The sequence below is a fragment of the Carlito syrichta genome, unplaced genomic scaffold, assembly GCF_000164805.1.
Source record: "Carlito syrichta isolate Samal-C Ts95f unplaced genomic scaffold, Tarsius_syrichta-2.0.1 Scaffold307624, whole genome shotgun sequence".
Taxonomy (NCBI): domain Eukaryota; kingdom Metazoa; phylum Chordata; class Mammalia; order Primates; family Tarsiidae; genus Carlito; species Carlito syrichta.
In genome coordinates, this window is record NW_007251720.1 from 103,031 (window position 1) to 128,567 (window position 25,537).

Genomic DNA, 25,537 nt, shown 5'->3' on the forward strand with positions numbered 1-25,537 from the left:
CCTGCTGGGCTCCGGCGATCCCTCCGCCTCAGCCTTCTGAGCAGCTGGAACTACAGGTGTGTGCTACCACGCCTGGCTAATTTTTTGATTTATTGTATAGATGAGGTCTCGCCAAATTGCCCAGGCGGGTCTCAAGCCTGCAGACTCAGGCAATCTACTCACCTCAGCCTCCTAAAGCGCAGGATTACAGGCTGAGCCACCAAGCCCGGCTTGCTTCAGGTTTCAAAGAGGACATTTGCGAAAGGCTATCCTGGGCCTGGTGTGTACCCCCGTCCCCCGCTGGTGGAAAAAGAACTGGGAAACCCCTAGACTTGCACTCTCCCCACCCCTTCTTTGCTATCTTATTTTAATGGCAAGGAGTAAAATCAGGTTTAATGTATTTTAACAGCTTTAATGAAATCTAATCGGCACACACACCATGCAGGTCACCCATTGCAGTATGCAGTTCCCTGGTTTTTAGTGTATTTGCAGAGTCGTGCAACCGTCACCCCCACAGTCAACTTTAGAACATTTTCAAACCCGTGAGCAGCCACTCCCCAGCACCCCCCAGCCCACGGCAGCCACTGATCTGTCTTCTTAGATTTGCCTGTTCTGGGCATGTCATACAGATGGGACCTTCACTTTCTGATGTGTCCAGAGGCCAGCAGCACAGGTCAGAGGAAGGAGGCCTCTGAGGGATGCAGCCCACCTGGATGAGAACAGAGCTGAAGTCTAGGCTTCTGGCCCAGTGTGCTCCACCTGGCTTTGAGAGGAGCACAGAGCGGCTTGTCTGAAACCACATGTGGGTCCTTTTATTTTATTTATTTATTTATTTGAGTTGGGGTCTCACTCTGTTGCCCAGACTGGAGTGCAGTGGCACGCTCCTGGCCACCGCAGCCTCAACCTGCTGGGCTCCGGCGATCCTTCTGCCTCAGCCTTCTGAGTAGCCGGAATTACAGGCGCGTGCTACCATGCCCTGCTGATTGTTTTTGATTTATTGTAGAGTTAAGGTCTCGCCAAGTTGCCCGGGCGGGTCTCGAACCTGCGGGCTCTGGCAATCCTCTCACCTTGGCCTCCCAAAGTGCTAGGATTACAGGCTGAGCCACCGAGCCCAGCTTGTGGGTCCTTTTAAAAGGATTCAGTTTAGCTGCACATTCCGGAGCTGCTGGTAGCCACAATCCAGATGCTCTCAGAATCCGGGGTTTTTTCTTTCTTCTCCTATTTTTAAAAATAAACTTTTAGGCCGGGCTTGGTGGCTCAGCCTGTCGTCCCAACACTTTGGGAGGCCTAGGCGAGTGGATCGCCTGAGCCCATGGGTTTAGACCAGCCTGGACAACTTGGTGAGACCTCATCTCTACAATAAAATAAAATTTAAAAAATAGCCAGGCGTGGTCACACATGTCTGTAGTTCCGGCTACTCAGAAGGCTGAGGTGGAAGAATTACCTGAGCCCAGGGGTTTGAGACCAGCCCGGGCAACTTGGCAAAAACCTCATCTCTACAATAAATAAAAAATGAGCCAGGCATGGTAGCGTGCACCTGTAGTTCCAGCTACTTGCAAGGCTGAGGGAGAAGGATCGCTGACACCCAGCAGGCCGATGCTGGGGTGGCTATGAGGGTGCGTGCTACTGCATTCCAGCCTGGGCGAAGGAATGAGACCCTGACTCAAAAAAATAAAAATAAAAATAAGCTTTTATGGAAAGAGTGTTAGAGATGTGTGCTTCCCTCCTGGACCTGCCTTGGTGGCACCCTTTAAAATTCTTGTCAGGTGGGAGCACGTAAGAGCCAAGAGTGCACACCCAGAGCCTGCCCTGAACCCAGAGATCTGTTGCTTCTCAGTTGTGTGACCTTGGGCGAACTGCTTAACCTCTGCCTCCGTTTTCTCACCTCCAAGATGTGGACAAACATAGTGCCTACCTCATAAGATTGTATGAGGATCGAATGAGTGTATGCATCCTAGATGTCTAGAAGACTGCCTGGCGAATACGGAGTACCATGGACATTAGCTGTTAGTGTTGTCGGAGACTCTTAATTGTGAATTCCTGCTGGCCCTTATTTTCCATTGGGGGAGGGTGGGCAGTAAAAGGAGAGACTGCTGTTTGTCGGTAAACGTGAACACATGACCTTGATTTTGGTCTGCTCTGCTTATTAATCCATGCTAATCTGAACCAGTGAATGTGTAGAGTGATTGTCTTCTTGCAGAAGCCCAGTTCCATGTTCATGATAAGATGATTCTGTTCTGAGCACATTTAAGTGTTTGCTCAGGTGGGGACTGTCACCACGGTTCTGTCTGTCCTGTGGTGCCCATCCCCCGTGGTGCCTCTTGCCCCATCTCCTGGCCTGCCTGGTCCTGGCAGCCCCACCCAGGTGACCCTCCTTCCTTTGTACCTGGTGGTTCTCAACAAAGAATGCTCGCAGACAAATATAAAGCACTATATATAGAAAATGCTGAATTAAGTATATTCTTTTGTCTGCCCAGTACAATTAATAGCCTCCTTCAAGAAAGAGTTCTTTTCTTAAACTTCCAATGGCACTGAGCACTGACTATTCAACACTAGTTACACCAAATTGACTCTTGAGAAAAATCAACTTGCTTACAAAGGATTTAAGAAGTTTGCTGCTAAGTATGTAAGCGTTTTCCTTATGGCACAGATCTTATTAATTTACTGTGCAAGGCCCTTTTAAAATGGCTCATGCAAGGGTCACCTTCAACCCTGCCTGTTCCAAATGTACAGTCCAGATGGATGAAGAGCTGATCAAATAGTGGCCCATGACTGAGGGTGGGACTGTTTCTGGTCTGTAGGCATGTACGGTGGTGGTGGGGGATGGCAGGGGAGTGGCTCCCTGTGGGGAGAACTGTTGTCATCCTTGACAATTTGAGTGGTGACAGTAGCCGTTGGATTTTTAACAAAGCAAGATTTTTCTCTAAACTTCTGAAACCATCCAAAAAGATCTTGAAAGGGGCTGCCCTTCAGCAGTCTTAAGGCAACACAACCTCCAAATCTGAATTTAAATTTGGGGCAAGCTAGCAATCTGTATCCCGTAGATTGGTACTCAGCACCAACGTGTGGCCAGAACCGATTCAGGCAGAAAAACAACAGTGAGACACTGTCAGTCCTGGAACCGATGAACTTACAGTCCGTAGTGACAAGACCTCTAACCCAGCAGTGAACAACATGCTGGTGGATGTGTGAGAGCTTAGTTGAGAGGAATTCTAAAGAAGAGATACTCTAGATCCCGAGTAGTCAGGAAGGACGGACTTGAGCCAGGGCTGGACAGCAGCATTTAGCTGTGCTTAGGGAGGTGGGCCTTCCTGCGGCTGGAGCTTACCTGAGCAGGCCAGGTCACCTGAGCAGGCCGGAGCATGGTGCTGGAGGTGGATGTGTTCGTGACGAGGGAGCCACGGCCCACCTGCAGGGAGGAACCATCCTCAGGTGGCCCTACAGGCTGTGTCCTTGCTCCCGTGCCTGTGGCACCCACCCTCATCCCCTCTGGCACTTCCGGCGTCTGCTAACCAGTAGCTTCTTTGCAGCTCAACCGCCCCCCACCCCGGAGCCCACCCGCATGGGGCAGGAGCCTGAATGAGCCTGGACGTCCATGGTAGAGTCGTTCTCTCCACAGTAAAGGTCCTAGTTTGCAAGCTGAATCCACCCACAGAACCAACCTACCTGTAGACCCCGTTCTTCTGTCGCAGCTCTGTACTTTCTCCTCTTCTTCACAAGGCACTCTGCCCTGTTTTGTGGCTCTGCAGGTCCCCAAGGGAACGGACCAGAACTGGGCCCAGAAGCTCTATGACCGGCACACCGGCAGCCAGCACTTCCAGAAGCCTCGCATGTCCAACACGGCCTTCATCGTCGTCCACTTTGCAGATAAGGTGGCCCTCCTCCTTGTGGGCGTGGGTGCTCCACTGGCCCCCGTAGGGACTCCGGGGCTCTGGGCCAGGGGCATGCCCTTGCGATTTAAGTGGCCTGGAGTCTTAGATAAGCTCATTCCATCCTTTCTGACCACACCTGTCTCAGGACACCAAGCTGTTGGCTCAGGAATGACCTCACAGAGTACGGCAGCTGCCCAGTCGGGTGTGTCATGCGTGTTTCGGAGGGCTCTCTGGGGAGGCCAGCAAGGGAGGAGGTCAGAGTCCACCTCCTGGAGCTCGAGAGAAGAAAGGGAGGTGTGACAACGAAAGCGTGGGTGGTTTGGCTTCTTCGTGGAGCCGGGTCGCTCTGCAGTGGCTCATTTCCGTGAAGGGTGTATACGTAGGAGTTTTCCAAAACTTTTTGTCTGCTGTGCACCAGCCCCGTGTTTCTCAGATGGTAACGTGCATAGACGTCATCGAGGGTCTTGTTAAAATGCAGATCCAGTGGGCCTGGGTACGCCTGAGAAGCCTTTTTTCATGGGAACTCCCTTTAGGACAGTATTTTCTTCCACAGAATGAATGCTCAGTTCCCACTGTGCAAACCCTGCACACTACTGGGTTTGCATTGTAAATGGGAACATTTGTGTGTTTCCTATACTCACAGCTCTTTTCAAAAAGAAAAGAGATGGACGAGATGAATGTTCTCAAGAAGCTTCTGAGAGAGCCGGGTTGGGGTGCCCACTAAAGACTTTCTGTCTCCGTTTCTGTGGCCCCAGGTGGAGTACCTCTCAGATGGCTTTCTGGAGAAAAACAGAGACACGGTGTATGAGGAGCAGATCAACATCCTGAAGGCCAGCAAGGTAGAGGGCATCAGAAGGGGGGAGTCGAGCAGGGGTGTCCGCAGCCATGCAGGGCACGGTGGTGTCGGCCCACTCAGTGGGAGGCAGAGGTGCTGGGTGGAGCGATGAAGGCGTTTGCTGGCTGTCATTTGAGGGGGGTCTGATGGAGGGAAGAAGGTAGGAGGCAGGGGTGGGTCAGAAGGTGGGGAGAGATGCCTGCTGACAGGGGCATGGGTGCCAGAGGGGACGGGGGAGAGGCAGCGGTGACAACGGACGTGTGGCTGGGTGTCCACCAAGTCACCTGACCTTGTCTCCTGCCTGCAGATGTGACGCTGTTTGAACCCCTTCCTATCTAGCGCCTGTGTGTGTCATTTGTTTAGCTATCTGTGGAACCTCTCTAGGAGCAGAAACTTGAAATCCGTAGAATGGGAGGTGGGGCTAAAGGAACACTTAAGCCCACTGCTTTGGCCTCTTTCTGTTATGACCAGAGTTTCAGTGTTTTCCTTCTTGAGAGCATAGCAGAAAGATAGCAAGTATTGTGTCCATTCTACAGGGAGAGGAAATAAGGCACAGTTCCCCCAAACACACATTCACTAAGCACCTGCCTTGTGAGGTCCTGCCTGATACACACTGTTTTCACACCAAGATGAGCCAGACGGGCTCCACCCTCCAGGGCGTCCCTCCTAATGGCCTATGAGTGGGTGGAAAAAGACACACACGTATAACTGAAAGTTGTGAAGGGATGGGGGTGGGGCCTGTGCAGCCGGGGAGCTCCCACACTGTGTTCTAAAAGGCTGACTCTGATGTAGACGCCGTTGCTGGCTGCAGCCCTGCAGAGGACACCGAGAGAGACTTCCCAGGGTTTAGGAGGCTTTCTTCCAGACCACATGATACTGAGCTCACTGCAGGGGCCTAAAAACACTATAGAAAGGGCAGATTAATTTCTCCTTGTGATAAACTTTAGATGAATGCAATAGGTCAAGGTGATAGAGTAGAGAAAATACACCCAGCAAAATGGACTCAGGGATGTAAAGACCAGTAAACCCCGTCGCGTCACATGACGAGGGGCTTAGGGAGGATTTGAGTCAGCAGCAGCATGTGGCCTGCCTGAGACAGATCCCTGCCAGGGGTGATCGCTGAGTATCTGGAACATCAGGGCATCAGCCATCACTCGGGCCTGTCGGCTCTGGGCAAATGGGAATGTCGTTTTGGAGTTAGTGCAAGGTTGACTAGTTCAGCTCCCAAGGCTTCCAGGTCTGCAGTCCAGGGTGGTTAATGTGACTCTTTCCGTTTTCACAAGGGTGGGGGTGGAAGAGAAGCCACAAGGGAGAGGGAAAGAGCAGGCGGGGGTTAGGTGGTTGGAGCCCTGGGAGTGCTTTGCTCCTCGTGGTTCTCAGGGTGCCTTGAGGCCAGTGGCCACAGTCAGTTTGACCGTGGCCTGTAGGGCTGGGAAGCTGTTGTCTTGGTAAAAGTTTCTCCTTGTGAGGGGTGAGGGGAAGAGAGTTGGGCACTTTTAATTAAATATAGAGTTTGGTTCTGCCATGGTATTGGTTTTTGAGTGATTCTCAGGGATTCCAGAATCTGAAAAAGAGCTTTGCCATTAAATTACTCTTGTACTCGCTCTCCAGAAGATCTTTTATTAGTAGCTCAGCTTTTTCCTCCTTTATTTATTTATCTATTTATTTATTTATGAGTTGGATTCTCACTCCATCACCCAGGCTGGAGTCCAGTGGTATACTCATGACCACCTCAGTGTCGACCTACTGGGCTCAGGCAGTCTTTCTGCCTCAGCCTTCCAAGTAGCCGGAACTACAGGTGCACGCTTTCACGCCCAGCTAATTTTTTTATTTTTATTATAGAGGTGAGATCTTGCCAAGTTGCTCTTCTCAAGCCAGGGGCTCAGGCAATCTGCTCACCTCAGCCTCCCAAAGTGCTGGGATTACAGGCTTGAGCCACCGCGCCCAGCCTCCCCCTTATTTTTATTTACCAACTTTACTGAGTATTTGTGTAGTGTATAGTGGTAACCAACACATAGAGTTAACCTCATGGACCTTAGTGAAAAAGATATACAGTTTAATTACAAATACAAATCGTGGTGATGCTAAGAAGGTCAAGAGGAAGGGGCTATGGAAAAGAATAACAGGGCATGCTCAGGGCTCCCCAAGTCATTTGCTAGGAAGATTCACAGGACTCAGCAGGGAGTGTTATACTCATGGCTGTGATTTATGGTGGCAAAAGGAGACAAAACAGAATCAACAAAGGGTAAGGTACATGGGGTGAGGTCAGGGGAGACCAGGCACAAGTATCTGAGAGTCCTCTCCTGAGGAATCATACAGCGTGCTTGTAATTCCCCAAAAGTGAGCCATGTCAGTGCTTGTGAAATGCCCAGGGAAGGTTGCCCAAGCCTAGGTAGCCAGGGTTTTTGAGGTCAATATGTAGGCACCCATTTTCCCATCATGAACCGAAATCCCAGACTCCCAGAAGGAAATCAGGTATTCAGTGTAAATCATTTTATGTGCATGGACAGTTTAGACACAGTGACTTGTTCATATCAGGAAATGGTGAAAACCCTGCTGAAATCCAAGTTCCCAGACGCCAGCCAAGAGTTGAGTCACCTTTCTGAGGATGGAGGTCTTGGGCCTGCTGTTAGCTCCTCTCTGTATGGGGATATCATGTTAGATTTGGGCTACTACATTTTATTAGAAATTAAATATGAGTTTATACAAATTTAAAGTGTATAAATATGTAGAATGAGTTCCCTGTCCCACTCCTGACTCATATTTTGATGAATTCCTATTCTACATGTTGACACATTGTTTTAAGATTGAAAGTGTCACATATATTCATAGTCCTCTGTAATTTAGTTTTTCACTTACCATTATATCTTGGCTATCCTTGCACATGAGTGCACATCTCTTTCTTTTCTTTTTTTTTAAATAGGTTTTGCTATCTCAAATAATATAGCAATGAATGCCCTTTATGTATATCTTTGCACACTTGTGTAATTATGCCTTTTGGGTAAGGTTTTAGTGTGGAAATGATGATTCAAAGAGTGTGCACATCAAAAGTTTATAGATGCCACTAAATTGAAGGACAACTTAGGTCTGTGATCTGCTCTTGGAATGCAGCCAACTTCCTTCTTCTCTCTCAGGCACCTACCACTTTTCTAGCTTTCCCCTTTACCAGCTAAATTTTCTAAAGAACCAGTGATCCTACTGTCACCTGGTCTCCATCCCAGCAAACCTCCTGCGATGCTGTGACAGTGACCAGCAGCACTAGATGACCAGAAAGGGCTCTGGGTCACACAACCTAGTGGGAGGAGAGCTGGGAACCATCCTGAGCCCCTCGCAGCCCATTTCTGATGTCCTAGAAGATGGAAAACAAAGATCAACACTAGATGCCTATAAACTCACAGATGAGCTATACATAGGCTACAGCTCAAATCAGACTAATTCTAAGCACGCTTTAAGTCATTTGGGCAGATAGGCGTGTCTGGCAGCACCTGTCATTTTAGCATTTTTTAAGCCCATTGTTTACTGAGCTTTCTAATTTTCTTTAAATGTTTTAGTTTTCACAGTAGCCCTATGATGCATACGTTTATAACTTCATGTCGAAGATAGAAAAATAAAGACCTGGAAAGATACAAGGTCTTATATCATTACATTAAAAATTTTAATGCCTAACTTTCTACTGGTTTTCATCTCACTTAGCACAGTTAAATCTCAAATTCTTTGTGTAATCTCATAATTTTACTTCAAGTACTTTCATTTTATGGGTGACTATTAGCTTTTTTCCTTTGTATGGCATCCTTGATATTAACAAATTGTTGTGAATAATTAAGCATTATGACATAGAAGACATGTACTTACCCTACCAGCCAAAGGGATGTTTGAAGAGCTCCCACCAAGAGCAGGGAACTGCCACAGTGTTAATGAGAAAGTAATTAGTAAAGCCAGTTACATGCCTAAGTGATTGTAATGTGGCTAATTGCTTTCTCAGCTATCAGAGAGCTCTAAATAGACTAAAGTAAAGACCTGCCTCTTAAAACATGACTTCAAGTTATTAACAGACTCATTTGCTTTACAAAATAAAGGACAGAGGTTTTTCCCTCCCAGTTTTTATTTTTTATAAAAAAGGGATGCTTTATCCACTGGGGGGGGACCTTAAAAGGAGAACGTTTCCCTCCCAAGAATTCCTGTTCCAGGCCACCACTGCACATGGGTCCGAGGGACAAGTGATAGGTCAATGTTTAGGCTGGTACCTGCCAGGCAGTGAGGGAGCCCTGGGCCGTGTTCCTGGGCTCCGGGCAGGTGGTCCTGATGCTATCGTCTCACTCCATCCCACCAGAAGGGATTCGAGACCAGTGTGGTCCAGAGACTGCATTGGTCCAGAGCCAACTGCCCCGAGTGGGCATGCTCCCCGGGGTCCAGGCGTCACAGTGGAGCAGCTCGGACAAGGCCTCAGAGACAAGGCACTTCCCCTTTCTCCTCCATGGCTTGTCTGCTGCTCAGCAAGAAGCGGCAAGAGCACATGTCTGTTGCTTTCCACACTGACGTGTTCCTTAAAGGTTATGCACATGTCCTGTTTTGAGCGAGTAAGTCTACTTTTCAAAAAGCATATTTATTTTTAGATTTGTTTTATGTAGGTACTTTATTGAGACAGTGATACTATATAAAATGCTTGTTCGTAAATGTGCTTGGAGTCTTTCCTGCTTAAGGTGTTATATGTGTAGATGAAAAGTTTCTACCAATATTTGGAATAAACATGTATGTTTATGTAAGAGAGGTATTTTTAGTTGATGAAATAATCATTATCCTCCTTCTAGGGCAGGAGAGTCCATGTTTGTAATCTTCCAAAAGTTGAAGTGCTGGAACTTTTCCTCCAAAGCCCATTTAAAACCCTCTTAACAAAAAATTTGTTAACCAAAAGTTAGAAATTTCCCCCCCCAAAGGGTGCCATTAACTGTGTTAAAATAACTGATTGAAAAGAAACTTTTTTATTATGTTTACAGTCATTATTTTTTAAAAGATAAGATTCTAGGCAAGAGATCTCAAATGTTTTTATTTCTGTGTCTTATTTAATTTCATGTGTCTATTTTAAAGGAAATATCTTTTATATTCATATAAACACAAGCAAATAAGTGTGATTTCCCAGGTAATAGCTGTGTACACAGTTGTAACTGACTTTTTCTTAGACTGTCAAATGGCCTTTAGAAAGTGTTTTCAGCTGGACTCAGTGGCTCAGCCTGTAATCCCACGCCTTTGGGAGGCTGAGGTGAGTGAATTGCCTGAGCCCGCGGATTCAAGACCCGCCTGGGCAGCGAGACCTCATCTCTACAATAAATCAAAAAATCAGCCGGGCATGGTGGCGCACGCCTGTAATTCCAGCTACCTGGAAGGCTGAGGCGGAAGGATCGCCGGAGCCCAGCAGGTCGAGGCTGCGGTGGTCAGGAGCGGCCACTGCACTCCAGTCTGGGCGACAGAGTGAGACTCCCACTCAAAAAAAAAAGAAAGTATTTTCATACTTCTCTTAATCCCTTTCTGATTTGCCTTAGGCTTTAAAAATCTACATATAGAACTGAATAGCAGAGAATACCAAACCCAGTACCTATGACACGTTTTAAACAAGTGACAAACAGGACTGGGGGGGAGGAGAGTGCTTGGTTTGTCTGGAGCTGTTACCTTGAGTGTTTCTGAGTTAGAAGGGTGGGCACCATTCCTAGGTCACACTAGGGTGAATTGTAGTAGGTCCAGTACTGGTCAGTCAGCTTATAAACAGACTTCTTAACAGCTCTAAAGCCTTAACTGGAGTCAGTCAATTAATTACCCTGATCTGATCACTATGCATCATATGAATCAAAGCATCACTATATACCCCATAAACATGTACCACTACTATGTGTCTATTTTAAGAAATTAAAAAACAGCTTTCTTCCTCCCCCCACTCAGAAATGTGCTATTTTGTGCAAATCCTTAGTCAAGGAAGAGCTTGGTATCTACTTTGCTTTGTGCCTCCAGGCTTGTTTATGGCTGGGTCGCTCCTCTGCTAGGGTGGCCTGTCTAGCCCAGTCCTCGGTGAGTGGGCGGGGGTGTGGGCATCATCAGCAGCTCTTGCTGCGGTCTTCTGCTGCTGCCTGCAGCCCAGGCTTGAGCCTGGTGCCCCCTGGTCTTCAGTCCTGCCAGCAAACTGAGTCTCTCCGTATGTTCACTGAGCTAATACCGCAAAATGTGAGTTGAATATGAAGTCCACAACAGATTCATCCCCCTTTGAATCGTAGAAATCCTACTGCTGCAAAATGCAATCTCAGCATCAAGACCTCAGTTAAAACCCAGTCATGTTTGTACTCAAATTATAGCACAGTACACGTTCGGGTCAAAATCTGCCTTTGGACAGTTCTTAAATTATCTTACGTTATAAATTCCTTACTTAGTGTATAAAATAAATGGAAAAGCACAGATATCGTTTCCAATTGAAGCAAGAGAAAGAGGCTAACGTTTTTAAATCCTCTCATTGGCGAGTCTGGTCCAAAGTTCCTGCTATGATTTTGGTACAGGCTGCGCATCCAAATCCAAAAATCAGCAATCTGAAATGCTCTGAAATCTGAGCTTTTTTAGCACTGACTTGACACTCAAAGGACATGCTCGTTGGAGGAGTTCAGGTTTTGGGGCTAAGGATGCTCAGCCAGTCAGTATGATGTAAATATTCCAAAATCTACAAAAAATTTGAAATCTGAAACCCTTCTGGCCCCAGCATTTCAGATAAGGGACGCTCAGCCTATACATACTTATATCCTTAGGACTTAAAAGATTTTTCACAGTAAAAGCTACTATTAATGATGCCCCTCCAGACAGTACAATTATCCAGATTGCCAACAACCACCCATGCCCAGGCAGCTTGGAAATCCATTGCAAAAAGTACATGGATTAGAGCTATTTCACCAGCCTGGGTAGGCTGTGCTGGTGAAGGTGGCCGGGCACGCCTCACACTCTGGAGACTGTAGCAACCCAGGGAGAGCTGGGTGGTCCAGAAGTGGGCACAGCCTTGTGATTACCAGAGGGAGGACGGCTGACACGTCACCACAGGTGGAACTTGGGACGTAGTTGAGATAGGAAGTGGGGTGAGAGCAGGATCCTAACCTAAGATTAGGAAGGCAGTGGGGAAGGGTGGCTTGGGTGTTGTATCTGGGGCTTCCAGGGGAACACTCGAAGGGAGACGGTCAGCAGGTTGCTAAAGATCGGCGTCGTGGCACCAGGGCGTGGAGCACTGGAGGGGAGGACAGCCCGGTTCAGGGCAGAAGTGCCGGCAACTGCGGGGCTCAGCGTACTTAGGGCTGGTGTGAAGGCAGCACAGCTACAATGCACCCAGTGAGATGGGGGTCAGAGGGGCCAACTTGTGCAGGCCTCGGATCAGGGATTTTATTTGTATCTTAAGGGCAAGGGGAAGCCTTAAGAGGAGGATGAGGGGGTAGCTGGAACCATGGGCGAGAGGGAGACTGTCCAGAGACTGAGTGTCTGAGAGAGAAGGGAGCGGGAGCTGTGGTTCTGGAGAACCACAGCACCAAGGGGGCCGCAGGAAGACAGGCCGTGGAAGGTTGTGGAGAAGAATGGGAAGGTGGGCAGAGAGTTAGGAAGTAGAGCTGCCCGGTCTCAGGAGGAGACCCCAGAGTGGAGGCATGGAGCCTTGGGAGAGGCTGAGGATGGAGGATGGAGCCCTGCCAATTGGGTGCGGCATGGAGGGTCCCCAGGAGTTGCCGCCAAGGTCTGTTTCAGCAGTGTGGGGAAGAAGATCTGCAGGTCTGAGGAGGGACAGTGCAGAGGGTAGTGTCCCACGTGGAAGCCTGGCCTGCGATGGCCAGTGGCATAGTGAGAGGGAGAGGGGAAAGCTAGACAGGAAAGAAACTTGAACAAAACCATGTGCTTGGCAGAGAAACCCTGAACAGGTTCAAGTGAGAACGCCCAGGAGCCCAGGATGAACGGTTTAAGGGGATCCTCTGGTCAGTTCCCTCATCTTCTCAGGTGAGCGTGCTAAACTAGCACACTTGAGGTTTGCACAGGCCACAGCTATCACGCTGCAGGTCGTGTCTAAGTGCAGGTCTCTGATCTCTGACCTAGCCTGGTGCCTTTCTACCATACTGCATTACTTTCGAGATAGCTGCTCTTCGGTCTCTCACCTCCTCCTGTGGTAGACTTCAGCCTCCCCTTGTGCTACGTAGAGCTGGATCTTTTCCAGAAAGTTGCAGCCCACAGCTGCCTCTGGCCATTGCTGCTCTCTCTGTGTGATGTATCGTTGCTCGGGCTCTGGACCAGTTCTCTGGGGTCAGATCCTGGCTTTGCCTCTTACTGGCTCTGTGATCTTGGGCCCTAAGCCTCAGTTTCCTCATCTGTATAATGGGACATGGTGGTACTTACACTGTATGGGTTGTGAGGATTGGATGAGTCCACGCATGCCTGGCACGTTCTAAATGCTCAGTAAACACCGCACCTGCTATTTTAAGAAGACCTTAATGGCTTCACATTGCCCTTAAGATACAAATAAAATCCCTGAACTGAGGCCTGCGCAGGCCGGCCCTTCTGACTCCCCTCTCGCTGGGTGCATGGTAGCTGTGTTGCCTTCACATCAGCCCCAAGGGCTCTGAGCCTGCCATTGCCGGCACTTCTGCCCTGTACCATGCCATCCTCCCCTCCCACAGTTCCAGCTCCCTTCGTAAGAGCATCCTTCCTTGTCTCTTCCACCTCAGGCCCCTGATTCAGTGATTCCGTCATGCCTTTCTGTTATTTGTTCATCTCCTTTAGGACATTCATTTTCTTGTCATTATGCTTTGACTTGTAGGGTTAGTTGACCACCTTCCATGCTAGACCATAAACTCCATGGCAGGCTAGAGGCTGTGTTGTTCTCATTGATCTTGTGTTACCAGCCCTGGCACAGTGTTTGTTGCATATTTGGGAGTCAAGTGTTGACCAATTAATGGGTAGATGGATGAACAAACTAGTTAATCTAGTTTCTTGACGTTCCGTGACCTAGTATTTACTTTCTCCTCTTTGACAGCACATGGAATGAGTCCTAATAAAAATGTCATCATGATGATGCTGGTGCACAGATTGTAGTCACACATTTAAAGACCATACCTGTAAGTCTTCTTTACTTCTGACAGCCTACTACTTACCTTCCCTCTAAAGTGGCAATATTTATTTCTTTGAAATGCCATGCATGAAGAGAAGAGGGAGCTGCCTTTCAGAGTTGCTGAGAATAGTAGGCTGGGCATGGTGGCTCATACCTGTAATCCCAACACTTTGGGAGGCCAAGGCAGGAGGATTTCTTGAGCCTGGTCAGCATAGTGAGACCTTATCTTTACAAACAATTTTTAAAAATTAGCTGGGTGTGGTGGCACACACCTGCAGTTCCAGCTACTTAGGAGGCCGAGGCAGGGAGGATTGCTTGAGCCCAGGAGGTCGAGGCTGTGGTGAGCTGTGATTATGCCCTCCAGCCTGAGAGACAGAGTGAGAGACACACACACACCCCCTTTCTCTCTCTTTCTCCCCCATATATATATACATATATATATGTAATATATATATTTACCTCAAAGATGCTGAGACTAGAAGCAGGATTGTCACCTGTTGGCAGCTAAACTTGCAGACATGATTTCACTGGAATGACCCTTCAAGCCACCTGTCTGACAACAGTATCCTCTGATTCCATAGCAGAGACTAGAATCTCTGTTTTTACTGTGGCAAAAAAAAAAAAAAAAAAAATGGAGGTCGGGTTCTGATGGTTGTGTGTCTGTGAGAAATGATGGGCGGGGCTTCACAACACGTGTTGTTTCCGGCATGCTTGTGCATGAGGTATGGGTACCCAATTTCATTGCTCCGTAACCTGTCTGGCTAGCTACTAGCCATGAGAAACAGAACGCTGACTGTGTACATTTACTCTTGACTCTGAAATTGAACCCCTAAAAAGCATAAAGTTCTAATAACTACTAGATGCTGCACCGCAGTGGTGTTGAGGCATCCCATGCTGTGGTGACATCAGACTCTGCTGTCAGGTGTCTGACTGCAGAAAGGGTTGAGCAGGCCTGCCATAGGCTGTGACATGAAAAGCCCGTGTGTGTTGCCGTTTTGATGTGCTTCTAGGATTTCTGAATACACCTGAAGTCTACATGGAGTATACTATGAAATCGCTTTGTGGATTTGGGACCCATCATGATAATGATTTTTTTACTTTCCTAGCTACTGACTTGACGCCCTGGGGGTGGGTGCCCTTGTAGGTGCTCAATGGATAATTAAACTGGGTCTGGATTGTTGAAGGTCTAGGAAGTTCGGCATTATCAGGGCATAAGCTGACCGTCGCCGCCATCAAGGACCTGTGACATTGCACCGTGAGAGCATACTTTGCCTTAGTCTGCTGGCAATGTCAGGGGATGATACCAGCTGGTAGAAGGTCTCGTGACGTGTCCTTTGATGTTTTGGGGTTTTTTTTTTGAGTTAGAGTCTCACTGTGTTGCCCAGGCTAGAGAACAGTGGCACGCTCACAGCCACCCCAGTGTCAACCTGCTGGGCTCAGGCGATCCTTCCACCTCAACCTTCCAAGTAGCCAGAACGACAGGCACGCACTACCACGCCTGGCTAATTTTTTTGATATACTGTAGAGACGAGGTCTCACCAAGTTGCCCAGTCTGGCCTCGAATTCCTGGGCTCAGGCAATTCTCCCTGCCTCAGCCTCCTAAGTAGCTGGAACTACAGGTGTGCACCACCACACCCAGCTAATTTTTAAAAATTGTTTGTAAAGATGAGGTCTCACTTTGCTGCCCAGGCTCAAGCAATCCTCCTGCCTCGGCCTCCCAAAGCACTGGGATTACAGGCTTGAGCCACTGTGCCTGGCCTCCTTTTATGTGTTTAGTTGTTATTGCAAGTGCCTCAAAGATGAAGACCATGTCTTACACCCTTTGTGTTTCCACTTCCTTGGTTTTGCTGGTTAAATGCCAAAGTTACCTTGTGCACTGGAACCAGCTCTGACCCTGCATCTAGGGACCAGGTTCTAGCTGGACCCCATCTGTTGGCTAGCTGCCTGGGCGGGCTGGTGCAGGGAAACAAAATCCAGAGCAAGACTCTGGTGGGTCCCGTCTCCCTGAGCTCATTTCCTCCCCTGCCACGGGAGGGTAAGCATTGACCTTCACAGTTGCTCAAGTCTAAAATTCTGTGCTTCTGTTTCCTCTTCAGCTAAAAAAACGTAACCTCCTCAAGCATTTGTGCTTTTACAACCTAGGCAGGTCTTTCTTGTCTATAACCCTAACAAACTGATAAAGCCAGATAATGTTTGAGAGCTTGCACACTGAGCACTCTCTTACACGCCTGCCTGGACTGCCTCTCTGGGTCCTCTCCCAGCCCTTGTCCTCTGCCCCAGGAAGTGAAGGCTCAAGCTGCTCCTGGTGCCTCAGATGGAGCCTGTGGGAGTCACGGCAGGGATGGAGTACTCCAGGAGAGGGCCACAGGGCACAAGGTGGCCTCTCAGGAAGGAGCAGAGAGTGGAAGGGCGTGGGGTATTTTCAGTGAGAACAGCCCAGTGCATAGAGGTGCGGGGGCAGGACCAGGAGCTTGGAGCCTGTGGGTAGCACGGTAATACTGGGCTGCCTTTCAGAGTCTGATCTGAGAGGGTGGGCACAGTTCCCGGAGCCTCTGGGGCGTGCGTACCCATGCTGGGAAAGTGGAACCGGGCATCCAAATGGAGTTAAGGGAAGAGGGTGCAGTGTAGGCTAGGAGCAGAGCCTGGAGTCCGGGGCACCAGCATGTAGCCTCCTTTCTGTTGTGACTGGATATTTTCTGAGGTCAGCCAGTGGGCCTGTGTGCTCCTTCTCCTGCCCCTGGCGGGCATGAGGTGAGGCCTTGCAGGACTGTGTTCTAGCCCCTGTGTGGACGTCCCTGGGAGTGACGGCAGGACTGTTTCCTTGTCAGGCTGTCTTGATGGCAGGACGTAGTCAAGTGGGGTTTCCAGCACCCCTTCCAAGGCCTGCATCCTTGCCTCATTACAGATGAAGACGCTGATGTCTTAGTCTCATGACAGCCCCATGTAGCAGGTGGAGTCTTATCCCTGCTCTGCTGATGAGAAAACAGGGACGTTAAATAACGTTACAAGCCCCAATAATAAATGTGGAGAAGTATTGTTTAGACATAGTTCTATAAGAGCACAGTTCTCTCCGTCCACACCCCAAGAGAACGAAGCTCTGCCCACCGCTGTAGGTGATGGTTAGGAAATATTGCCTGGAAACCTACTTTTTTCTGCCATTTAAAAAATTGAGACCAGGCACGGTGGCTCAAGCCTGTCATCCCAGCACTTTGGGAGGCCGAGGTGAGGGGATGGCCTGAGCCAAAGGGGTTCGAGAATAGCCCAGGCAACTTGGCAAGCCCTCATCTCTACAATCAATAAAAAAATTAGCCAGGCATGGTAGCACGTGCCTGTAGTTCCAGCTACTTGGAAGGCTGAGGCGGAAGGACCGCCTGAGCCTAGCAGGTCGGCGCGGGGGTGGCCGTGAGCATCCCACTACACTCCAGCGTGGGTGATGGAGTGAGGCTCCAACTCAGAAAAACAATTGAAGTAGCATTCACATACTGTAAAGTTCACCCTTTTGAAGCACACTGTTCGGTGGGGTTTAGTATGTTTACCAGTGTATGCAGCCATCACCACTATGAATCCGAGAATATTTTTGTTGCTTCGTGAAGAAGCTCCGAGCCCGTTGGTAGTCACTCCCTTCCCTGCCCCCAGCCCTGGCAGCCACTGCCCTGCTTTCTGCTCCTGGATATATGGATGGAACCACACAGTGCGTGGTCATTTTGTGTCTGGCCCTTTCACTTGGCACGACGTGCTCGAGGTGCATCCTGGCTGTGGCTTGGATTACGTGTTGTTTCTTTGTACTGGATGACACTGCGCTGTGGGGTATGCCATGCTTGTCCATTCATCGGCCGAGGATGGATGGGTCATTTCTCCTTTGTGACCCTTACGAGGAATGATGCTGCGAACGTGGGTTTTTGCGTGGATGCGTGTGTTCGGTCCTCTTAAGAGTGCATCGAAAAGCTGTTTTGAAAGCCAGCCTAAGGTACGAGAGGTCTCATTTTCATTGTTCTTGTGATTGCTTCTAGTTCCCACTAGTGGCCGACTTGTTTCAGGACGACAAGGACCCTGTCCCTGCCACCGCCACACCTGGGAAGGGGTCGTCCTCGAAGATCAACATCCGTTCTGCCAGACCCCCCATAAAAGTTTCCAACAAGGAGCACAAGAAAACTGTGGGCCACCAGGTCAGCCCGGCCAAGCGCTGTGGGCTGGGGCACACGTGCCTGGCAGCCTCTCTGTGGGTGAAAGGTGACCACAGGACAGAGGGAGGCCATGTGGCCCCAGCAGTTCCCAGTTCTGTCTGTGTCCTTAGGAGAAGGAAACTGAAATCTTCACTATGGGGCACTAACTGAGGAATGAGGGAAGGGGAGGGCACAGCCCCTGTCAGGGTGTTCATCCCCGTGGGCCCTCACTGCAGGGCCACAGACACCCCACGGGTCCACACTGCAGGGCCTCAGACACCCCACAGGCCCACGCTGTAGGGTCTCAGACACCCCACAGGCCCACGCTGTAGGGTCTCAGACACCCCACGGGTCCACGCTGCAGGCCACAGGCACCCAATGGGTCCACTGCAGGGCCTCAGGCACTCCACGGGTCCACGCTGCAGGGCCACAGACACCCTGTGGGGAGGCAGAGGCTCTGGAGTCTGCACGCTGGAGAGAAATCCTGAGTAAGCTGGGATCAGGAGACTGAGAAGAGCTGCTCCTGCTGTGGGTCTCTGGGCATTCTGGCCAGCATGTCTCTGGAGAGCAGAGTGCCTGCCACACCCCAGCCACACACCTGCTTTTATTCCCATGGGTTTGCCTGTTCTGGATACTTTATATGCACAGTCACTTTCAGAGTATGCAGGCCCCAAGGTCAAGGCTCCAGGCCTCAGGACTTAGATAAGCCTGTGTGCACGGTGACACATTTCCCATGTAGGTTTGCCCCCATTGTGGTGTTTGGTCCACAACATAGGGAATTGGGCACATGAGGGGACCGTCTTCCGGGTAGTTCAAGGGGGCCCTCATATGGGGAGGACTTGATTCTGGTCACAGCAAGGTGGGAGGGTCAGTGCTGGAATCTGAGCCCACGTCCAAATCTCTTCCCCAACCTTCTAATTTAACGATAACAATAATAGTAATGCTCACTGCCACTAGTGTCTGAGTGTCCCTTTGTCATACATCCACACGACCTTCAACGTAACTGAGTGCTGGCTCTTGTCTCTCCAGTTCCGCACCTCCCTGCACCTGCTCATGGAGACCCTGAATGCCACGACACCACACTATGTCCGCTGCATCAAGCCCAACGATGAGAAGCTCCCCTTCCAGTAAGTGTCTGCCAGGTGTCAGTCCATCCAGTGGCCTCTGGTGGCACAAGGTGGGGTCTGTGGCCTTCAGCATGACAACTGGTCAGACTTAGCATCGCCAGATGGTTTATATGTGAAGGCAGGCGGACAGACAACATTTGCCCACAAGCAGTGTTTGTCCACACACGATGTTTACCTGCAGCTATTTGCCTACAGACATTTGCCCAAAGACCATTTTGCCCAGAGACCACATTTGTTCACAGATGATGCTTGCTTACAGATTACGTTTGCCCGCAGACCACATTTACCCAGAGACCACGTTTTCCCACAGACCACGTTTGCCACATATGACTCTTGCCCACAGACCACATTTGCCCACGGATGTTTGCCCACAGACCACGTTTGTCCACAGACCACATTTGCCGACAGACATTTGCCCACCACAGATGATGTTTGCTGATGGAAGTTTGCCATCAGACACTTGCCCACAGACCTTTGCTCACTCCATCTAGTCTGCTGTGCAGGCGGGTTCAAGAAGGCACAGTATCTGATCCCGTGGAGCTCATGGTAACTGGACTGACACTTGAATCCAGCAGAGAACCATCAGGTGCAGGCGTGAGCACTTCTTACCACACATGTTAAGTTCTGACGTGGGAAATGGTTACATGGTCAGGAAGGGTTTTCCTTGCATGGAGGGAACTAGACCTCAGATGACGGGTCAAGTGAAGGACACACAGATGGTCCTGTTTCCCAAGTCCCCCGTTCTGCTCAGCATCCAGAGTCTTGCTCGCTGCCCCTCACCACCAAGTGTCCAGAATCATCTACACTTGCTCACCACCCCTCACTTCTGAGTGTCCAGGGTCACCTGTATTCACCACTACTCACCACTGAGTGTCCAGGGTCACCCACACTTAACACCTCTCACCACCAAGCATCTACACTTGCTCACTGCCCCACCACTGAGCATCCAAAGTCATTCACACTTGCTCACTGCCCCTCACTGCCAGTCGTCATCTACACTTGCTCACTGCCAAGCATGCAGTGTCCCTGCTTGCTCACTGCCCCTCATCACTGAGCATCCAGTCCTCCACCCTTGCCCACTGCCCCTCACCGCTCAGCCTGCTCTGATCCAACTTTGGCCTCTACCTTGACCTTGGAGTGTTTGCTACAACTCTATCCTTGCTCACGAGGCTATCACCCCAGTCCATGAAGCAGTGACTCTTCATGATTTTGTCCGTCTTTGGATTCTGCCAGATTCCATTTCTGCGTGCCTGCTGCAGAGTCACTGACCACTCGTGGTTGGCGTGTCTGACCCTTGCTCTTCGTTCTCCCCCATCCCAAAACTAATTCCTCTTTATTTGGCCTCCGTTGTCATAAATAGCATAACCCTTTTCTCCCCCCTGGACCTGACCTCCCTGACTGGAAGACTGACTGGAAGACTGAGGATCACTGTAGGTCACTACTGTCCAATAGGACCTTCTGTGAGAAGCTGCGCCATCTATGTGGCAACCCCTGGTCCCGCGTGGCCATTGAGCGCTTGAAATGTGGCTGACGTGATTGAGGGACTGAATTCTTAATATGCTTCGCTTTAACTTTTTTTGGCACTCACAGGTGCTGGAACGGCATAACCCCTGATTCCTCCTCCTCCCTCACTCCTAGAGTCTAATGGCAGTCAGAGCCCACAGGTGACTATGTGAACTTTCCTCGCGTGGTGCCCTTCTCTCTCCCGCCCGTCGTCTCATTCCATGCCCTCCTCATTTCCCTCCTGGAGTACTGCCCAAGCCTAAACAAACCTCTCACCACCCACAGCCTCTTTTCTGCCCTTACTCTGAACTTTCACACATGCCGTTTCCTCTGGACAGGGAAGGTGTGTCTGTACATTTATTAAGCACCTTATTTCCCTCTTTCTTCCCATGATTTCTGCTTTGGTCCTAGTATAGTTTCTTTCTGCAAAATCGTTGATTTTGGCCGTTCTGACTCCCAGACTATCTGACCTGCCTCCTGTAGTTCTCATCATTTAGTGAAGCTCAAATTCCACTCAGTGGGCCTGGAGGTAGGAAGGCAGGAGGTGGCATGGAGTTGACCTCTGTCTACTTGGTGGGCCTGGAGGTGGGAAGGCGAGAGGTAGTGTGAAGTTGGCCTCCATCCACTCGCTGGGCCTGGTGGTAGAGAGGCAGGAGGCGGCATGGAGCCAGCTTCTTGCAGGCGCTGCTTGTCTGCTCTGTTCCCTTCCCCAGTTTCTGAGATGTGCTTAGGAATCCCCCCATGTGGCATCTGTGTACCAGCTGGCTCCACAGAAAAGAGGCTATCAGAAGCGAGTGTGCGTGAAAGACTTAGATTATCTGTGAAGGGCAGGCCCAGAGGAGACGCAGGCCCACGCCAGTTCGGCTGGCTGCTGGGACTCGGCCGTCCCCTCCTCAGAGCCCAGCCCTGCCATGGTCCAGGTGCTCCCACGTGAGAAATGATGCGAGGGCTCTCAGAGGGAGTTTCCCATCCTCTTATTCCATTTGTTGAAGACCTTCCTTGGCCCTCAGGACCAAAGTCTTCCTCCCCATAAAGGGGGAGCTTGGAAGCATCCTGGACCGAGTCATGGCACCTGGATCCTGGCCCGGCTTTCTGTTCTCTTGGGGCCAATCACACGCCCAGTTTCCATTCTCTCTGTCTTGTTGTCTCATTTGTTAATTGTGGCTAGAAAATATCCTGATGGAAGAATTCAGGAGCTAATACATGGGAGTCATTTATGAGACGTGTAAAAGCTTCTGTGGTTAACATTACTCTTGATGTTATTCCAGAAGGAGGTTTCTGCATCTCTCCTCCCATTCCCTCCTTTCAGTGTTTCTCACCCTCAGTACTGCTGACATCTGCGGGCAAGTAATTCTTTGCTGTGGCCTATCTTATGCATTGTAGAATGTTTAGAAGTCTCCCTGGCTTCCACCAGCAGAAGCCAACAGATCCCCCCATCATGACAATGAAAATGCTTTTAGACACTGCCAGTGTTCCCTGGGGACAAAACTGCCTCCAGCTGGGAACCACCATCCTGCACTAAACGCTCTGGTCACATCTCTTGTATGAAAGTCTTCTTCTTCTGTGTCCTGTATTCAGGAAGCACCTGTCATGCTCCTGCAGGACCCTGGCCCAGGATAGGTGGAGTGACGATGTGACACCTCCCCCATGCTTAAGGACCTGTCTGTCAGAGATAACTGGTAGTCCCCAGAGAGACTGGTGGTGGCCCTGTGACAGTGCTGTCAGGCAGAGTAGACAGCTAGATAGTGTGATGACATGTCCAGGGAGGAGTGGCCCAGGCAAGGGTCATCACTGGGGAGTCCTTGGCCTGGGACTGACCAGATCTCCTGAAGGCCAGCCCCCTGGGCTCAGGGTCTCAGGGACCTAGATGCCACCACAGAATGGGCAGGGGGCCTGCAGCCCGTGCCGAGGTCAACCAAGTGGTATGTAACTGTGGAGGTGATGCCTTGGACTCACTCCATACCCAGCAAGCTCTGGGCACTGCTGTGCTTGTCCACTGTGTGGGGAGGGGGAAACCTAGATTTTAGCACATTGACCCTGTCTCTTTGGGAATTTTTTCAATTCAGAAGCTGGAGTTCGTTGTCCTCACTGTGGGCTTCCAGAATTTAATAGCAGAAGGGCTGACTTTCTGTTCTTAGTCACCTTACAGTGACCATCAGAGGTGCGTCGAGGGATACTTGTGGCATTGGGTTACTTTTGGGGAAACGATACTAAAACGCAGAAGACTGGCTCACTTCTACATCCCTCGGGGTTGTGCCCAGGGAGAGATGATGCTGATATCATCTTTGTATAGTGTCTTTTAGCTTTTTCTAAAAGCATTTCTCTGTTTTTGACATCACTAGTCATGACAACGGATCGCTGATTTGTAGTTGGGCCAGGTATGTTCAGCTCCCATTGAGCCATGGGGAAAACAAGGTACAGAGATGTAGCTGGGAGTCCAGCTGGTCATTCAGAGAGGTGGGAGGACAGACAGAGTCTCGGACGGAGGGGTGTGACTCTGAGGGCAGCAGACACCAGGCTAGGCCCACCTGCAGAGTTCCAGGCTCCTGGGCAGGTGCTGGTTGCTGGGAAAGGAATGCCCAGGTCATCAGGGAGAGGCACAAATAGCGTGGCAAGAGTTGCCCACGTGTTGCAGGTGCTGGTGCTGATGCGGCCTCTGCTTCCCTTGGTCCAGCAGGGCAAGCCGCTGCCCGACTGCCTGACCACAGTTTGAGCTGAAACCGCTGTCGTCTCCCAGGTCTGTGACTGTGAGCCTGCAGGGTCTTCCCCTGCCCTGCCACTTTCCAGAGCAGAAGGAACAATGAGCTGGCCCTTGGCCCCTGCTGAGCTGCAGGGCCATCGGATGCAAGGGGGGGCACTCATGCCTCGTCCGTTCATGGTGTGGGATGGGCTTCTTAGCAGGTTAAAAATGGACTTTACTCCTGGACTGGCTTAATTCTTCCCCAAGAAGACTCCTCGATGACCCAGCCCACTCTGCTGCCTCTGGCTTCTCTCTGCACTTTCATCACATTGATGACCTGCCTTGTAGGACGTGGCTTGTACACACTCCGCTCCAAGCAGAACTTAGAAAGCTCACACAGTATCTGACTTTTCACTCTACGGTGTACTGTTCAATATGTCTGAATAAATACTGGGTTTTCTGTGCTAGGCTTAGCGTTGTGGGGCGTGTGAGTAACTGAGAAGGGTGTACACGTCTCTTAAGCCCTGAAGATAAAGTTCTTCATCTGTGTGACCATTAAGTAGCAGCTGTTGTGATCACAGCTGGTGATGCATGTACCCTTTGTCATTTCTGACAAAATGAATAAAACTAATACCTCTGTTCGCAGGCCGTAACACTTAAGCTTTGCATTAACCCTGTAAAACAGGTTTTGCTGTTATCCCTGCGTTTTGGACCAGAGGAGATGAAGTAACTTGCCCCAGATAACACATGTAGCTGGCAAATGACCATGTCACAATTCAAGCCCGGGTCTGCCTGGCCTAGAATTTGTTCTTCTAATGCCTGGGCCAAATAACAGTGTCAAGTGTATATGATCTGAACTGTGAAATACGACACCTGCTGTGTGGATGGAAATGACAAGGCCAGGTGCTGGGGAGGAGGCGGGAACAAATCTTGGGAGGGTGGGGAAAGGTCAGGGGGGCACAGAGGAGGAAGGGCATCTTGGGAGCCCAAGGATGGCCCGAGCCTTGTACATGGAGCTGAGGGTACTGAAGTGGCTTGTGCCCTGCCCAGTGGCATCTTATCTGTGCTCGACCCTGGCCTTGTGCTCAAGGGTGTGTGAGGAACCATCACTTGGCATAGGCTTGCAGAGTGGTGCCTCTCCTGTTCTGCTGCCTTCCTCAAGCCCGACCACTCACCATGTATGTTGCTGTTGGCAGCTTTGACCCAAGGAGAGCGGTGCAGCAGCTTCGAGCCTGTGGAGTGTTGGAGACGATTCGCATCAGTGCAGCCGGATACCCGTCCAGGTAATGTGCCGCGGCCTGCCCTCCAGGGCGTGGTGGCCACCACAGGAGCCTACCTGTGTGCTGTTGGCCAGAAATGGCCTCCACAGCATCCCCCAAAGCCCCGGCAGGAAGCTATGAAAATGACTTTCACACCGGCCTGACGGATGTGGGAGTGGACAGCAACTCTGGGGTTTTCTCTAAATGCCTTTCCAAGTTCCATGTCAGAGCTACTCTGAAGGGTGAGCTCACAGAGCTGCCGAGAAGCTTCTCTGCACTCAGCTTCTACCTGTCTCCTCCGTCTTTTCCTCCATCTTAAATTGTGGTAAAACGTCTATAACATTTACCATCTCAGCCACATGTCAGTGTGCAGTCCCATGGCGTTAAGTACATTCATGTGTTTGTGCCACACTCGTCCCCTCATCTTCAGGACCCTTCGTTCTTCAAAACAGTAGCTGGTTCTGTTAGCCATAACTCCCCATTCCTCCTCCCCGAGGCCTGGCACCCTCTGCTTTCTCTCTGAATTTGACAGTTCTAGGGACTGCATATTGTGGAATCCCATGGTATATGGACTTTTGTGAGTGGCTTATTTCACTTAGCCTGTCTTCGGGGTTCATGCGTGTTGTCACACGTGTCAGAATTTCCTTCCTTGCTAAGGCTGTGTTACTGTTCCGCTGTATGGATATATCACATTTTGCTTACGCATTCATTTGTCAATGGACTGCTTTCACTTTTCATGTAGAATTAAATCCATGGTAGAAGATACCATTTCTTTGAGTTGGAAAATCATGCTCTGAGTTGCATTGTGCCATAAGCACTGATGTGTCCAGAGTGTGCTCATCTCTGCCAAGACACGCGCTTTCAACTGGGGTGGAGGGTGTGTGGTGACCCCACTAGCTGGTATGATATCACACTGCATACCAGTGTTACGCAGGTCAAACATCTGCTGCCGCTAATGGGAGCTACCAGGACCTGACCCTCTGTCCTCAGAAGTTCTTCGCGTGTTAGTAGGTGGG

At 50.0% G+C, this 25,537-nt stretch overlaps 1 protein-coding gene across 1 annotated transcript in view; it reads left to right on the top strand.

Moving 5' to 3' along the window:
• MYO5B (myosin VB) overlaps nt 1–25,537 on the top strand; it is a 180,734-nt gene that overhangs the window by 67,994 nt on the left and 87,203 nt on the right. The window contains exons 10-14 of the mRNA XM_021715771.1: nt 3,729–3,851; nt 4,607–4,690; nt 17,800–17,955; nt 18,982–19,079; nt 24,459–24,545. Of these exons, the coding sequence (XP_021571446.1) occupies nt 3,729–3,851; nt 4,607–4,690; nt 17,800–17,955; nt 18,982–19,079; nt 24,459–24,545 (548 nt within the window). The remainder of the gene's footprint in view (nt 1–3,728; nt 3,852–4,606; nt 4,691–17,799; nt 17,956–18,981; nt 19,080–24,458; nt 24,546–25,537) is intronic.